We start from the raw sequence: 16,866 nt of genomic DNA on the forward strand, positions 1-16,866 counted from the left end.
ATTTATACACTGAGCTCCAAAATATATAATTTGAAATAGGAGGAAAAACATTATAGTAGATGACTTTTTTCTTTTAATTTGAAGGAAACCTCTTGACAGGGGCACCATTTCTGAGACTACGAACTGAAATGCGACATTCCTTCACACATGTTTGGGTCCCAACAAGAATTCCAACAGCACTAAATGAGACCAACCACTGCATGTTAAGTTTTACTTTTTAAAATTATTGTGATTTTTTTCATTAAAGTTAAAATAGGGGGGGGAAAGAGAGAGGAAAGCAAAATTTCCCCCAGATACAATACTCAAGCATTTAGGCATTGTTGTAGGCGCATGTCATAATCATAACTCTAGTTCAAAAGGTTAATTATAAACATCTTTAGGATGTTTCACTTGAATAATTTGGGCTGATGCCAATTAAATGAATGCATCTCAGATTAGAACTGTTCATTTATGCTCCCTTGATTATTTAGTTAAATGCACTGTGTACTAAGCAACAGAAAGAAAGCAAAACTTGCATTTATATAGCGCCTTTCACGACCTCGGGACGTCCCAAAGCACTTTACAGCTAATAGAGTACTTTTGAAGTGTAGTCACTGTTGTAATGTAGGAAACACGGCAGCCAATTTGCGCACAGCAAGGTCCCACAAACAGCAATGTGATAATGAGACCAAATAATCAGTTTTTTAGTGATGTTTGTACCACCTAGAAGGTTCGAGTATTCGTATATGCCAGGTTAGCTGATCTCCGTGTTGTCAACAGTCGACAACACTAAAATTAAACTCGGTGGTTGTTGGCTAAGGAGGGGGAAATCAGTTACAGTTTACACTCCTGATTGCTGTCCAGTGATTTCTGCTGGAAAATGCATATCTCTGAATGTGAAACGAACAGACTCCTCAGCATACGTGTGAAAGCTGATCTAAGTTATGCAAGTGGTTGAATACCTCGCTGACACTTGCTGCTTGGGGTCACACGTGAAGAATAACAAGCATTAGTTAGCAGAATGTTCACTTATACAAACTCTTGTACCAAGCTGCTGTAGTTACAATAGTTGGTGTTCTAGTTCAGATTAGATACAATGGTAGCAAGAAGAGACTACTTGAAGTAATGTTCTAAATTTTCTCAAAATAATGTACTTAAGTGAAATATATCCTCTCAATGTTTATCTCATCTAATATTTCACACTCCTCCTTAACCACAATGTCTGAATCGTCCCTCGCTTTTGTGAAGACAGACGCAGAGTATGCATGAAGAACCATACCCACGTCTTCCGCCTCCGTAGATCCGTAGAATGGTTACAGCACAGAAGGAGGCCATTTGGCCCGTCGAGCCCGTGTCGACTCTCTACAAGAACACTTCAGCTAATCCCACTCCCCCACTCTTTTCTCGTAGCCCTGCAAAATGTTTTCCTTCAGGTACTTATCCAATTCCCTTTTGAAAGCCTCCATTGAATCTGCCTCCACCACCCTTTTCAGGTAGTGCATTCCAGATTCTAACCACTCGCTGCATAAAAAGGTTTTTCCTCGTGTCGTCTTTGGTTATTGTGCCAATTACCATAAATCTGTGTCCTCTAGTTCTCGACCCTTCTGCCAATGGGAACAGTTTCTCTCTATCTACTCCTGTCTAGATCCCTCATGATTTTGAACACCTCTATTAAATCTCTCCTCAACCTTCTCTGCTCTAAAAAGAACAAACCCAGCTTCTCCAGCCTATCCACATAGCTGAAGTCCCTCATCCCTGGAACCATTGTTGTGAATCTTTTCTGCACCCTCTCTAAGGCCTTCACATCCTTCCTAAAGTGCGGTGCCCAAAATTGGACACAGTACTCCAGTTGAGGTCGAACCAGTGTTTTATAAAGGTTCATCATAACTTTCTTGCTTTTGTACTCTATGCCTCTCTTTATGAAGCCCAGGATCCCGGATGCTTTTTTAACTGCTTTCTCAACCTGCCCTGCCACCTTCAATGATTTGTGAACATATACCCCCAGGTCTCTCTCTTCCTGCACCCACTTTAGAATTGTACCCTTTAGTTTATATTGCCTCTGCTCGTTATTCCCACCAAAATGTATCACTTCGCAATTTTCTGCGTTAAATTTCATCTGCCACGTTCCATCGGCCTGGCCTGTCTGTCGTCTTAGAGTCTATAACTAGCCTCCTCACTGTTCACTATAATTCCAAGTTTTATTTTATCTGCAAATTTTGAAATTGTGCCCTGTACACCCAAGTCCAAGTCATTAATATATATTAAGAAAAGCAGTGGTCCTAGTACCGACCCCTGGGGAACACCATTGTACACCACCTTCCAGTCCGAAAACCAACCGTTCACCACTACTCTGTTTCCTGTCACTTAGCCAATTTTGTATCCACGCTGCCACTGTCCCTTTTATTCCATGGGCTTCAACTTTGCTGGCAAGCCTATTATATGGCACTTTATCAAATGCCTTTTGGAAGTCCAGCACACCACGTCAACCGCATTGCCCTCATCAAGTCTCTGTTACCTCATCAAAAAACTCAATCAAGTTAGTTAAACACAATTTGCCTTTAAGATATCAGTGTTGGCTTTCCTTAATTAATCCACACTTGTCCAAGTGACTGTTAATTTTGTCCCTGATTATCGTTTCTAAAAGCTTCCCCACTACCAAGGTTAAACTGACTGTCCTGTAGTTGCTGAGTTTATCCTTGCACACTTTTTTGAACAAGAGTGTAACATTTGCAATTCTCCAGTCCTCTGGCACCACCTCTAAGGAAGATTGGAAGATTCTGGCCAGTACCTCTGCAATTTCCACTTTAACGTCCCTCAGCATCCTAGGATGTATCCCATCTGGTCCTGATGACTTATCTACTTTTAAGTACAGCCAGCCTTTCTAGTATGTCCTCTTTATCAATTTTTATCCCATCCAGTACCTCAACTACCTCCTCTTTCACTGACTTTGGCAGCATCTTCTTTCTTGGTAACAACAGATGCAAAGTACTCATTTAGTACCTCAGCCATAAGAACATAAGTAGTAAGAGCAGGAGTAGGCTGTATGGCCCCACGAGCCTGCTCCGCCATTCAGTGACTGATCATCGACCTCAACTCCACTTTCCCGCCTGTTCTACGTATCCCTTGATTCCCCATGAGTCCAAAAATCGATCTATCTCAGCCTTGAATATACTCAATGACTCAGCATTCACAGCCCTCTGGGGCAGAGAATTCCAAAGATTCACAACCCTGTGAGTGAAGAAATTCTTCTTCATCTCAGTCTTAAATGGCCTACCCCTTATCCTGAGACTCTGCCTCCTAGTTCTAGACACTCCAGCCAGGGGAAACAACCTCTCAGCATCTACCCTGTCAATCCCCTTCAGAATCTTGTATGTTTCAATGAGATCACCTCTCATTCTTCTAAACTCCAGAGAGTATAGGCCCATTCTACACACTCTCTCATCATAGGACAGCCCTCTCATCCCAGAATCAATCTAGTGAATCTTCATTGCACCGCCTCCAAGACAAGTATATCCTTCCTTAGATAAGGAGACTAAAACTGTGCACAGTATTTGCCTTCCTATTGCTTGCTGTACCTGCATGCTAGCTTTCTGTGTTTCTTGCACGAGGGCGCCCAAATCTGTCTCAACACCAACATTTGAAAGTTTCTCACCATTTAAAAAATAATCTGTTTTTCTATTCTTCCTACCAAAGTGAATAACCTCACATTTCCCGACATTATACTTCATCTGCCACCTTACTGCCCACTCACTCAGTCTATCTATATCCCTTTGCAGATTCTGTGTGTTCTCCTCACAGCTTACTGCCCCACCTAACTTGTATCATCAGCAAACTTGGATACATTACACTCGGTCCGTTCATCTAGGTCATTAATATAGATTGTAAATAGCTGAGGCCCCACAATGGATCCTTGCGGCACCCCACTAGTTACAGCCTGCCAACCTGAAAAAGACCCGTTTATTCCTACTCTGTTTTCTGTCTGTTAACCAATCCTCAATCCATGCTACTATATTACCCCCAACCCCATGAGCCCTAAACTTGTGGTGTAATCTTTTATGTGGCACCTTATCGAATGCCTTTTGGAAATCCAAATATACTACATCCACTGGTTCCCCTTTATCTACCCTGCAAGTTACATCCTCAAAAAACTCTCATAAATTTGTCAAACACGATTTACCTTTCATTAAAACCATGTTGACTCTGCCTAATCGTGTTATGATTTTCTAAGTGACTTGATACCACTTCCTTAACGATGGATTCCAGCATTTTCCCGATGACTGATGTCAGGCTAACTGGCCTGTAGTTCCCTGTTTTTTCTCTTCCCTCCTTTCTTGAATAGTGGTGTTACATGTGGGACCATTCCAGAATCTAGGGAATTTTGGAAGATCAAAACCAATGCATCCACAGCCACCTCTTTTAGAACCCTAGGATGTAGGCCATCGGGTCCAGGGGATTTGTCGGCTTTTAGTCCCATTAGTTTCTCTAGTACTTTTTCTGTACTTATATTAATTACGTTAAGTTCCTCCCTTTCATTAGACCCTTGGTTCCCCACCATTTTTGGTATGCTTTCTGTGTCTTCTACTGTGAAGACAGATACAAAATATTTGTTTAACGTTTCTGCCATTTCCTTATTCCCTATAATAATTTCTCCTGTCTCAGCCTCTAAGGGACCAGCGTTTACTTTTGCTACTCTTTTTTTTTTTTCCTTTTTACATTCTTGTAGAAACTCTTACTATCTGCTTTTATATTTCTTGCTAGTTTTCTCTCATTCTATTTTTTCCCCTTTTTTTATCAATTTTTTGGTCAACCTTTGTCAGCCATGCCCTCTACCTCCTGTCTCCTTTTTGGTCCCTAATCGGCCCCATCCCTCCTCTTACTACCCGTTTACTATTTATATGCCTAGAGAAGACTTTTGGATTCCCTTTTACGTTAGCTGCCATTCTATTCTCATACTCTCTATTTGCTCCTCATGTCCTTTTTCTCTTCCCCTCTGAACTTTGTTTTCAGCCTGGTTCTCACTTGTATTCTCAACCTGACATCTGTCATATGCCCCCTTTTTCTGCACACGCAGGTTACCTTTTTGGTCTCTAATAGGCCCTACTCTTTCCTTCATTATCCTCTTGCTCTTTATGTATTTATAAAACATCTTAGGGTTTACCTTGATTTTACTTGCCAATATTTTTCCATGCCATCTATTTGCTTTCCTAATTTCCTTTTTTAATTTCACCCCTGCACTTTCTATACTGCTTTCTGCAGTATTTAGCTCTTGGTATCTGACATAAGCTTCCCTTATTGCCTTATCTTATCCTGTATGCTCCTTGATATCCAGGGGGAATAGATTTGGGAGTCCCACCCCTTTTTGTTTTTGGGAACATATTTGCTCTGAACCCCCACTACCTCCTCCTTGAATGCCTCCCACTGCTCTGGCACTGATCTACCTTCAAGTAGCTGTTTCCAGTCCTCTTTTGCTAAATCACATCTCGGCTTCGTATAATTGGCTTTTCCCCAATTGAGAACTTTTACTCCTGGTTTATCTTTGTCCTTTTCTGTACCTACGTTATATTGAAATGAAAGATTAAAAATGATATTAAAATCTCTCTGCTTTTTAATCAAAGTTTTTTTTTCTTAATTTGCTGCAGGAGATCTACAGCTACATCTTCAAGTGATGATCAACCACCTCCGCCCTGAAGACAGGATAAAGCTGGTAGGAGAAACAGGAGACAGTGTCCTAACTTTTCTTTGGTCAATAGGGTCACTGACATATGTGGAAACATCATTATGCTTAAGAGTATCCAAGCCAAGTTACTGAAATCCACGCAGGTAATAGCCAAAGCTTGGGGTGGCCCTCCAGTGCACACACAGATACTGCTCGAGTTTCACATAGCTAAAACTGCACTGCTTATCACCACAGAGCATTGCAGTTCCTCTTACTTGCATAGTAGGACCATCTTGCCAATTAAAATGTTGGCGTACAGATTTATCTGGAGCTGAGTGTGTGCAGTTCCAGCCCCAGTGATTGATCAATATGTCCATGTCCCACTTAATGAGCCAGGCTGGCTTGTCAATCATAAAAGTCTCCTAGAGTCCTGTGGACTTGTATATCTGATTCGTGTGCCAGTGAATGGTGATCCTGTTCCAATCTTCTATCACCAGGCATGTCAACATGGTGCCAACTTGACACCAAAGAGACCCTACTTCCCTTTCACCTCTCCCCACTTCCCCCAAACCAAGGAGGATTGTCACTAGTTGATCATTAGACAACTGACGTATGGGTTTGAGTCTTCCTTAGGTGAACAGTTACCAGAAACTCTTCCTGAACAGCATAGTGAGCAGGTTAACTAACCACTAATAAAGTATTTTGCCACTATCCTCAGGATCACAGCATGGGTACATACTATACACTATTGAATGGTGGATCTATTAATTGGGCATGCGGGGCTACACCAGCAACTGCTTGGCTCTCTGCAATCCAATCAAGATAGGTAGCTAACCCTAGATATAAGACTGAAAAATCTTGTAATCAACCTTCAGGTAACACTTTTCAGGAGAATTTGTGCTATGCCTGTTTCCTCATCAGCTGTACAACGGGCATCAATGTGATTGAAGGAGCTATGCAGCACTTGCAATGCACCAGCCAGCTTGATGTTCTGAATGTGAAGTTCAGTGATGTGCACCAGGCTTACCTATCACCAGCCGCTTATTCCAGGCCCCCGTGTGAAGGTTTTTGGCAAAGAGGCGTGTCTACCATGAAGCAACAGGTCAGAGTCGGCCAGAGCTCTCCCTCCCTGCAACCCCTTATTGCCATAAATCCAATACACAGCTTGATCCTAGAACTTCCACATGAGCCCAAAGGAAGCCCTCCTGTTGCATGTCTAAGAATTCTGAACACTTGTTTGGATACGACTTGAGATGAGAAAGACAAAGGTCCCCTTCCCCATTCTCTGCTCAGGTCTCCTGCTTGCTAGGGCATATCTTAAGTGTTGGGTGCATAGTTTTCTCAAAGATTACCAGCCACTCTGCAGGAGGGATATAATTGCATGGGATCGAAGCAGTAGGTTGGGCACAGAATTGAATTTGTAGGAGTGTGGCCAAAGATGTCAATTTGGTCCAGTCAGCGTTTCCTGATTCTGTATGGTATACTTGTTGACCTGTACCAAACGGCACAGTACTTTCTTGAAAAATAGTAGGCCACAAGCTGTTGAAGCATAGAAAAGTAGATGTACACTGCTGCTGGAAGGCATTCACTGGAGCAGTCATCCTGTCGGTTGCTAATGTTAATCAAAGGTCCTACCTTTATTCTTCCCAGTACAGTAGTTCTGAGTTTTTTCATTGAATTACTGAGCCATACAAGCCAGGAAGTCTCATGTTTGATCCCTGGTCAGTGTTGAATTAGTTGACCTCAGCCACAGCGACAGTAGGATATAATTAGCCTTTTCTCTCGTTTAGTTTTGGAGAAGAAAATCAGTTCCTACTTCTAACTGCCATCCAGTGACTTCTATTGCAAGTTGGTATGTGTGAATGTTTGGAGAGGACATGATTGGGATTGTGTGTGATGCACCCTGCTGGCAAGTAGTCTGCCGACGCACTTAAGGCTCACAGAAAAATAAAGTCAGTTATGGCAAGGTTACAGAGGACAGCAGTGTCCATCGAAATGTTCACTTATCACTGATTTAGTACTTTCAGAAAGGGAGGGCAGGAGAGAAAATTTGTGGCATCCTGCCCCTCTGTTAAACTTTTGAAAGAACCAGCTTGATCACTTCAGTTTCTCTCTGGCAGAAGAAAAGTGGAGTGGCAATTTCAGATCCCCCAGGTATATTATTCATGCTTTTGCCACACTAATCTGTATTTGGTTTGACCAAGATACATTGTCTTCCCCCATTAACCAATAGTATTTACATTCTTAACTTCTCAACTTAATACAATGCTAGGAGCAGTGGAGTGACCAGAGCTAGCTGACAATAGGATTAATGTTGCTTTAATCAAAGAGCCGTAATCTCTTGCTGAAACCCTTTGGGAATGGTTTGCATCCGTAGGCCGTGCGTCTGGAAAGTATGTCAGCTGATCGAATCCGATACATGGTAGTTGTGTATACTAATGGACACCAGGATACAGAGGAGAATGTTCTTCTGGGAATGGACTTTGCAAACAAAGAGAGGTATGTAGTGTGTAAGGCTGGGATTTACTAACCTCAGTGGGTCCATGCCAGGCAACGTTGGTGGTGGGTCCTGACCCCGTTGCTTTTACTGTACAGTGTGTTTCCCAGCCAATTAGAGGAAGCAGGTCTGATGTCATTTGATGACGAATGATCAGCCGGTTTCCTTAAAGGGACCATGTCCAAATTAATTTTAACATTTGTGCTGTCAATGTTCTGCAACATTGAGGTGCTGCAAATACTGACAATGACTGCACAAAGGCACAGGGCTGCACCCAGGCTCTCCCATGACTTCCTCCATATGGTTATGGAGAGAGTCACAGCGCGCAGGGAGGTCCTCTTCCCTTCCCATGGGTGGAAGAGACCTCCCTAGGAGATCCTCACAGCCTGGTTGCACATTGCACAGGAGGGCACAAGCAAGGATGTGGTCAGGAGGACCTGGGTGCAGTGCTGCAAATGTTACAATGATCTCCGTAGATCATAAAATGTTAGTACAAAGCCACTCTCAACCTCATCCTGCTGTGCCACTCATCACATCCCCATCACTCTGCCTTCCCTACCCTACTCCTGCACATCCTTACTCGCACCAACTTACCTTGCACCTCCACCCATCCCTCTCTATCTACATTATCACATCCCCATCTCACTAACCACCCCTCACACTCGCCCTCATCCTAGTGCAATCATACCAACTAACAACACACACGGGTAGGCACTTCGGTGTTTTATGCAATGTTTATGTAAAGTTTCTGTTAATGTGGTGTTAAATATTGAAATCTTTATTTTCAACACTGAGTTCTTGGACAGATTTGTGTGCACCTTTAGTGAGTTGCAGTGAATGGTGAGATGTAACAGTCCCCCCTGAAATGGTGATGAGTGTGAAAGGAATGGCTTGGGCATTGTAGGAATGCTTTATGGTGTTGGTGTGGGGTGGTGCCAACCTGACGCATCATGTGGCAGCCAGGGTGTACAGCGTCAAGAAGTAAATCTGGCCATGGTGAGGCCATCCCTGGCCTCCCGGGCAGCAATGTGCTTGGGTACTGATGCCCTCTGTCCTGTGCAGCATCAGGTGATTGTGGAGAAGGTTGGCGGTCTTGATGTTGCTGGTGTTGGGACTGATTACGGTGGGATTCTGAGGATCAAGGTGAGAGAGTATAAAGGGCGCCCTTGCTGATGGAATAGATGGCAGGTGAAGTAGAGATGACCGAAGCGATCTGTCAATGGTGAGAGAGGTAATGAGGTCAGACTGGAAGGTTAGAAATGATTGATTAAAAATTTTCATTAGAATGAATCGAAACCTGTTGTAAGAAAACATTACGTATGTTAAAACTAAAAGAATGATGGAAGAGTGTGGTACTGCTCAGTGATGAAAGGGCAAATCTAACCGTAAAGGACAAGGTTAGACATACTAAATATTTTATGCCTGTTTTTACAAATTATAGTGGAAGTGACAAAGCAGATATTCTAGAGGATATGGAACAATTCTTAGAGATAATTGTAGAGAAGGAATTGAATCTGGAAAAATTAGCAAGAAAGAACTATAGTGCCTTTCACAACCTCAGGATGACATGAAGTGCAAGACACTATTGTAATAGGGAAATATAGCAGCCAATTTGTGCACAGCTCCTTCCCATAAACAGCAATAAGATAAATGACCAGATAATCTTTTTTTGATGGTGTTCGTTGAGGGATAAATGTTTGCCAGGACACCGGGAGAAATCCCCTGCTCTGAATAGTGCCATAGGATCTTTTACGTACAGCTGAGAGAACAGAAAAGACCTTGGTTTAATGTCCCATTCAAAAAAAACGTCACCGCTAACTGTGCAGCCCTCCTAAAGTACTGCACTGGAGTGTCAGCCTAGATTATGTGCTCAAGTCTCCGGAGTGGGTCTTTAATCCATGACCACCTGACTCAGAAGCGAGAGTGCTAACGCTGAGCCAAGGCTGACACCTAGTAGAACTCAAACTAGTTAAGTCACAGGGTCCTGATGCTATACACTCTAGGCCATTGAAACTCAAGAGACAGCAGAAGCTCAGTCCACAGTTTTTCAATTTTCCTTAGATGTGAATAGGGACACGAGTACAAGGTCACAGAAGTAATAACTTTCGACAAAGCATTGGTTAGACTACAGTTTGAGTACTGTGTTCAGTTTCAGGCACCATATTAGAGAAAAACACATTAAAGACACAAAGAATGTACAATGTAAATTCACCAGGGATGAGAAATGGTAGTTATGAGGAAAGTGAGAGAATGGGACTATTTTCACTGAAGCAGGGTGAATAGGGAAAGACTATTTCCTTTGGCTGGAAAGTCAGTGGCGAGGGCTCATAATTTAAAATGGTCTTTGTGAATAAGGAGAGGGGTTAGGTGAAATTTGTTTACAAAGGGTTGTTGGAGCATGGTATACTTTACCGCAGAGACCATTGCATCTTTTAAGAGGAAATTGGATAAATATTTGAAGCAAAGAAAGATACAGAGCTGTGGGGACAGCGCAGGGTAGTAGGATTAGTTTTGAATTGCTCTAGCTAAGCGCCAGAACAGAGACCATGGACCTCCTTCTGTACTGTAAACTTCTATGGTCCACAATTGAAGATACTGATGCAATATGCATCGTTGCACGCTTGGATCCCAATATCCTCTTCCAAATTGCTCCACCGAAAAGCAATATCAAGGGAGCAGTGGAGCTGAGGCTTTATTGAGGCATGGCATGTTATAGTGCCTAATCTCAAATGCCCCCAATTTTTAAAATATTTTTTGGGGGAAAAATGGAGGTGCATTCGAAACCGATGAAGAAAGAGGTCAAGATTTTTATTTTTATTTTGTGCAAATGCCATGTGAGATCAGCTAGTTTTAAGTACATTTTCTATTTTCATTCACTGCTTTCTATTTTAAATGAATAATATTGGTGGATAAGACAATTGTAGGTTCTCATTCTGGACTATTTCTTTGAGCACTTATGATACAAAAGTTGTGTAGAAAAGAAGTCACCAAGTTTTTTTGTTAACTCAGTGTAGCATTCTCTTGTTAACACAGGGCCATATTTAATCTGGCTTGCGCTCTTGTCCTTTTGGTCACTGGAGATGTTGCTAACTACCACACAATTTGTTAACCAGTTCATTTGAGTCATTTAATTTCTGAATACTAGTTTTGCAATTTGCAATAAGGTTGTTTGCCTGCGCTGAAATGTCAGATGTACTTTTGTAAAACAAATGCATGACGTTATTGAAAAGCTCATATCGTTAATGGTGAATTTTCACTCTCCAGTAATACCTGCACTATAGGAATGATCCTTCCTCTCTGGAGTGACACAAAGATTCACTTGGATGGAGATGGGTAAGGAACTAGATTGCTTCTTCATTATTAAACAAGAAAAAATAGGGATGACTAAAATCATAATTGTTTACTTAATATAGTATCATGCTCATCTCTGTCCATTGCTTACAATTTTGTGTTTAAATACAAAGAATTTCTTGTTTTTACTCCCTATACAGGTGTAATACAGGGTTCCCTCCAGTTATAGGGGGGTTTAACAGAACCTACATTACTCATAATTTCCTACACTGAACTTTGCCCTGTATTTTATAAATTAACTTTTTAATGCCTAGTATCTATGAAATCTTGCAATCATCTAACCTCAGATAAACCCCTGCCACAATATCCATTCTATAGCCTGGTCTGATGAACGTTTCTAAACTTTGTATTATAAGACGAGTACCGGGCTTCAGCTAACTTTTTCCATTTAAATTTTGTAATATTAGGTGTTCATTATGGTGTGCATCTTTTGTAATGCATAAAATGCATGGTTTCCAAAGAATTGAAAGTGGAGTTCATTAATATAGATTATATTTTAAGTAGTGTTTATTGGTAAATGTCTCTAAACAACCTTGCTAGTAATAAAAATATAACTTGGCACATTACTGAAATGCACAAAGCATTTTAAAAATCTTAAGATTCTAATGCAATTTATAAAATAATTTATATATTTTTTAAACAACAATTGAAGCAACAGAAATAAATGTTGGTATGGAGCATTTGTGTTTGCACCCTGTGATTGTATTGAGGACTATTAAATCAAGAATAGCATGGATTAGATGCAGTGTTGAGCTTCCTTCAGTGTTTGATCTAGACATATCTCCAAATGTTCAATGGGCAGTTGATTTTCTAATCTCAATAGAGAGTGCAAAACTGATCCCATGTCTACGAATGATGACGCCAAGAGGAGGCATGTAGATGAAGAGGAGGAAGGGGCTAAAGATGGATCTTTGGGGACTCGAGGTAACGATTTGCGGGTGGGAAGAAGCACAAAGCTAGAGGTAGTGCATGGATTACATGGGAACTCTGCAAAGTGCAACAAAGTAGACACATCCGTGTTTATTTAGTGATTAAAGCACTTTTGCTTTTAATGCTTCCTTTACATATACTTTTCGACGAAGCAGAATCTCATTTCTGTCAGAGTGCCCTGCCTGAAACATTAATCTGTCTTTCTCTTTCAGATCTATTGAGGCAGAAATTCCGGTCCCTACGGGTGTGTACGCGCTGTGTACTCGCCCGTAGGGCCAACGGAAATGCTGGTTTTAGGCATTCGCTGCGCATGCGCTGGAAACCGGCATTTCCGATCTGTCAAGAAAGCTCTTGACAGATCCTCCGGCTGCGTTGGAGCAGGGCCTCTGCGGGTGGAGAGTTCAGTTTTTTGGAGACCCTCCGCCTGCCGAGAACACTTACAATTCTTGCGCCTGGAAAAAGCAGGCGCAAGGCCTGCTTTTACCAGGATAAGAGTTGAAAAAAGTTTTCTTTTTAATTTTCCACTGATTTATTATTTAAAAATACTTTAAAGAAAGTTAAGTTTATTTTTAGCCCTGTTAAAAACTTTAATTTTTTTTTCAAAAAGTAACATTTTTGTGTAAAATACTTAATTTAAAGAAATTTTTAAAATGTGATTTAAAAAAAAAAATTAAAGTTTTACTATGGTTTTTGGGGCTGATCCCTATTCATATATTTGACATGTCTTCCTGTCAAATGTATGAATGGAGATTCCCTTCTCTGATTGGCTCCCCATGGCCCACGTGATCCCAGGAACGCTGTGAACCGTCTGCGCCTCTGAGATACGTGCGCACCAGCAGTTTGGAGAGGCCCAACAACGGAACTCTGCACCTCCCGGGAGTCCTCCGGTCCAGACGCAGTTTTCTAGATCGCAGCCCTCCGCCTGCGGGAGGCCTGCGAACAGAATTTCTGGGCCATTGTGTATTTCCAATGTTATCTAACCTGCAGACAAGCCTCTGCCAATTCAATTCTGAAATGGACACTAGCGCCTAAGCTTTCTAGCTCCATCCCTCCAGTTTTATGGTGGATTTGAGAATGCACTCCGTCTCACCAACTTACCACATGCCCCTATCCACAGGGTTGGTCTGGCGGCATAAAATGCTCCTGCCCGCAAATGACATTACAATGAGGGAAATATGACCTATGCTGTGTTTCTCATTATTTTCCCAGTCCATACTGGATGCAGGGGTAGGCTGACTGACTGCCTTCGGTGTTCATGTTCAACAGTCAGTAAAGGGGGGTACAAAAGCATTCCTTTGCAGACAAGGGAGTGTGCAAGTGCACTGAGCACTGCCTTGCACAGGCCTTAAAGAGGAATCAGAATTTTAAGGTTAAAAGAAATGCTGCTTTGCAGGCAGAACAGATGGTACCTACTTTCCAACAGGCTCCCAAGGTCTGCTGCGTCACAACTCCGCCCTCTTCTTGGTGGAACTTCTCAATGGCGGCCCACCTCCGAAATGACGACGACTTTGAGGCCAGAAAGTCGGTGAGGGTCACGGGGGCATCTGTGTCTCTCTCATTTCCTCCCACCAACACCACCACCAGAGATATGCCCCAACCAAGGTGGGGTATGGATAGCTTAGGTCTAGGAGCTGTATAGGAACAATGTGGAGTGGTTCTCCCTTTTTTGTGACTATGCAGCTGGTCCCTACTTCGTGCTTCTCCGCAATGGAGCATTGCTTGGCACTTGCCACATCCTAATGTTCTATGTTAATGCACTGCTATTTATCAGTGATATTTTAAAGCTTTGGACATTACAATGTTAAGTGATAGATTACGTAACAGTTTAAAATGTTGGTTTAATTGCAAAGGAAAAGGCAATTTTAGAGGTTCTACTGCAAGAAAAAATAGATATCCTTCTGTGCTGTTAGTATATTTTTCCTACTTCTGTATTGTTCCCAAACTCATTTAGACTTTGTTCTTGCTGAGTTTTTGTTCGGCGCCATCATTTTGCTTGATGCAGAGCAAACATAATAGAAATGGTGGCTAGCAGACATGCTCAATAAGGGATCCCCTTGGCTAATTGATTAAGTCCTCTGGGGTGTCTTCAAGCCTCCACAGTAGAACTGAAAGAAGTAGATTTTTAACTCAATCCACTAGCAAAACACACTGACCACAGTAAAAACATTTAGGAATAAGTATGTTCACAAGTACTTAATTCTGGAATTAGCATCTTAAGAATAATGTCTCTGGTGTTTTAAATATGCTGCTGATATCTGGATAGTGTTTTATAGCAATTCTTTTTTGCTTCAGTGGGTTCAGTGTGAGTACAGCGGACCGTATTCTTATCTTCAAGCCAGTTTCTGTACAAGCCATGTGGTAAGTAATGTATTCTATTCCCTATTACTAATTCATTGATTGGTGATAGAATTTACTTGATTTTGTAGGATGATTGGTCTATCTTCTAATGTGTACATCTGGAATATGAGAAAAATGTCCACATTGATACCGCAATAATTATTTGGCTTGTAAACTGGATGGAAGCTTTCTTTAGTAGCCATTTCACTAAACTGATGTTACTTAGGAGAGGAAGGGAAAATTAACTAGGAAAGATCTCCCAGTGGACAAACCAAGAAAACTCTTTAATGGTGTATCTGGACGTGTCCATGGCTGGATCAACCTGCCTATAAAAAAATAGCATGGACTTGGGGTAGAAGGTGGGAAGATGAGATAAACAAAAACAACAAATAGAAAATTGCCTTTATGTAGTCACCCTCACATAAAACTATGTCTAAGCACTTTACAAAGGGGACAAGAGGGCATCAAGCAGCAGAAGGGATAGATTAAGGGGAGCTAAAGGCACAGTTCAAGAGTATGGTTTTTAAGAACCTTTTGAACAAAGTGAGGAAGGCAAATGATATGCTGGCCTTCATTACAAGAGGATTTGAGTACAGGAGTAAAGAAGTCTTACTCCAATTATATAGGGCCTTGGTGAGACCACACCTGGAGTACTGTGTACAATTTTGGTCTCCTTAACTAAGTAAGGATATACTTGCCATAGAGGGAGTGCAACGAAGGTTCACGAGATTGATTCCTGGGATGGCGGGACTGTCGTATGAGAAGAGATTGAGTAAACTAGGCCTGTATTCGCTTGAATTCGGAAGAATGAGAGGGGATCTCATTGAAGCATACAAAGTTATTACAGGGCTTGATAGGGTGGATGCTGGGAGAGTGTTTCCCTTGGCTGGCGAATCTAGAACCAGGGGCCACAGCCTCAGGATAAAAGGTAGGCCATTCAGGACTGAGATGAGAAGACATTTCTTCACACACAGGGTGGTGAATCTTTGGAATTCTCTACCCTAGAGGGCTGTAGAGGCTCAGTCATTGGGTATATTCAAAACAGAAGTCAGTAGATTTCTGACTAGTAAGGGCATCAAGGGATATGGCGATAGGGCAGGTGCATGGAATTGAGGCAGAAGATCAGCCATGATCTCATTGAATGGCAGAGCAGGCTCGAAGGGCCTACTCCTCCTATTTCTTATGTTCTAAGTAGCTAGAGAAAGTGGCTGTGGCCATGAATTGAAAAAATCAGCAGTATAATGATTGAAAGATTGGCTTCTGAAGTGAAGAGAGTAGGAGACGAGTAGTACAGTTGGGCAAGTGGAAGATGAGATATGCAGCTGAAGATCAGTCAAATAAAGTAGAGCAAGACTAAAGGGATTTGAGTATGAGGATGGGGAGAGCCAGTGAAGCTCAGCGGTGATATGGGTGTATGAGATGTGTGAAAGGTGACTCGGCCTGTGGAGTGATAAAACTTTTCTGATTGCAGTATATGCTGATTTCATAAACTTGGCTCTCTTCACCGGTTCTTTGCTCCAGCTCAATATTTGACCCAGGTTATGTTACAGTATAATTCTGGTTTGTACTGGATAAGATAGCAGTTCTTCTTATCGTGTCCACAGACAGTCTATACATAGCCCAGCCAGAACTGGACACATTTTTGCGCCTTGTTGTTGGATTCGGCAAGATCTGCAGTGTGCACCTATTACATTATTGTCTATTATGTTACTTGGGTGGTGTCTGTCAGTGAACCTTAACATATTGCCGAATAAAATTGTTAGTTGTAACTATCTCAATTTGAATAGCTTTGGATTTAGATTTCTAGTTTGTCATTTATTCCAAACCATGCAAACAGTTACAACATGTTCTCCATCCAAAAACAAAAGTAAATTGGGAACAAATAATCAGGAAAGACTTCTTAATGCGATCGTAATATGATCGAATTCTTCGTTAAGATGGAGAATGAAGTAGTTGACTCGGAGACTAGGGTCCTCAATTTAAATAAAGGAAACTACGATGGTCTGAGGAGCGAGTTGGGTAGGATTGATTGGGGAATGGCACTCAAAGGGTTGACGGTGGATAGGCAATGGCAAACATTCAAAGACCGAATGGATGAACTACAGAATTTGTTCAT

General features: G+C 41.8%; 1 protein-coding gene across 6 annotated transcripts in view; it reads left to right on the plus strand.

The window, feature by feature from the left end:
* Positions 1–16,866, plus strand: part of ssh1b (slingshot protein phosphatase 1b) — a 110,545-nt gene that overhangs the window by 61,429 nt on the left and 32,250 nt on the right. For 4 of the 6 annotated variants that reach the window (XM_085961346.1, XM_085961351.1, XM_085961347.1 and 1 more), the window contains 4 exons: positions 5,619–5,683; positions 8,013–8,134; positions 11,397–11,465; positions 14,706–14,771. In XM_085961346.1, the coding sequence (XP_085817472.1) occupies positions 5,619–5,683; positions 8,013–8,134; positions 11,397–11,465; positions 14,706–14,771 (322 nt within the window). Of the gene's footprint in view, positions 1–84; positions 1,413–5,618; positions 5,684–6,556; positions 6,738–8,012; positions 8,135–11,396; positions 11,466–14,705; positions 14,772–16,866 lie in introns of those variants that run through there. The other 2 variants (XM_085961350.1, XM_085961349.1) reach the window with 2 other exon arrangements.

The sequence above is a fragment of the Somniosus microcephalus genome, chromosome 19, assembly GCF_052327205.1.
Source record: "Somniosus microcephalus isolate GS21.2 chromosome 19, FLI_Smic_1.0, whole genome shotgun sequence".
Taxonomy (NCBI): Eukaryota; Metazoa; Chordata; class Chondrichthyes; order Squaliformes; family Somniosidae; genus Somniosus; species Somniosus microcephalus.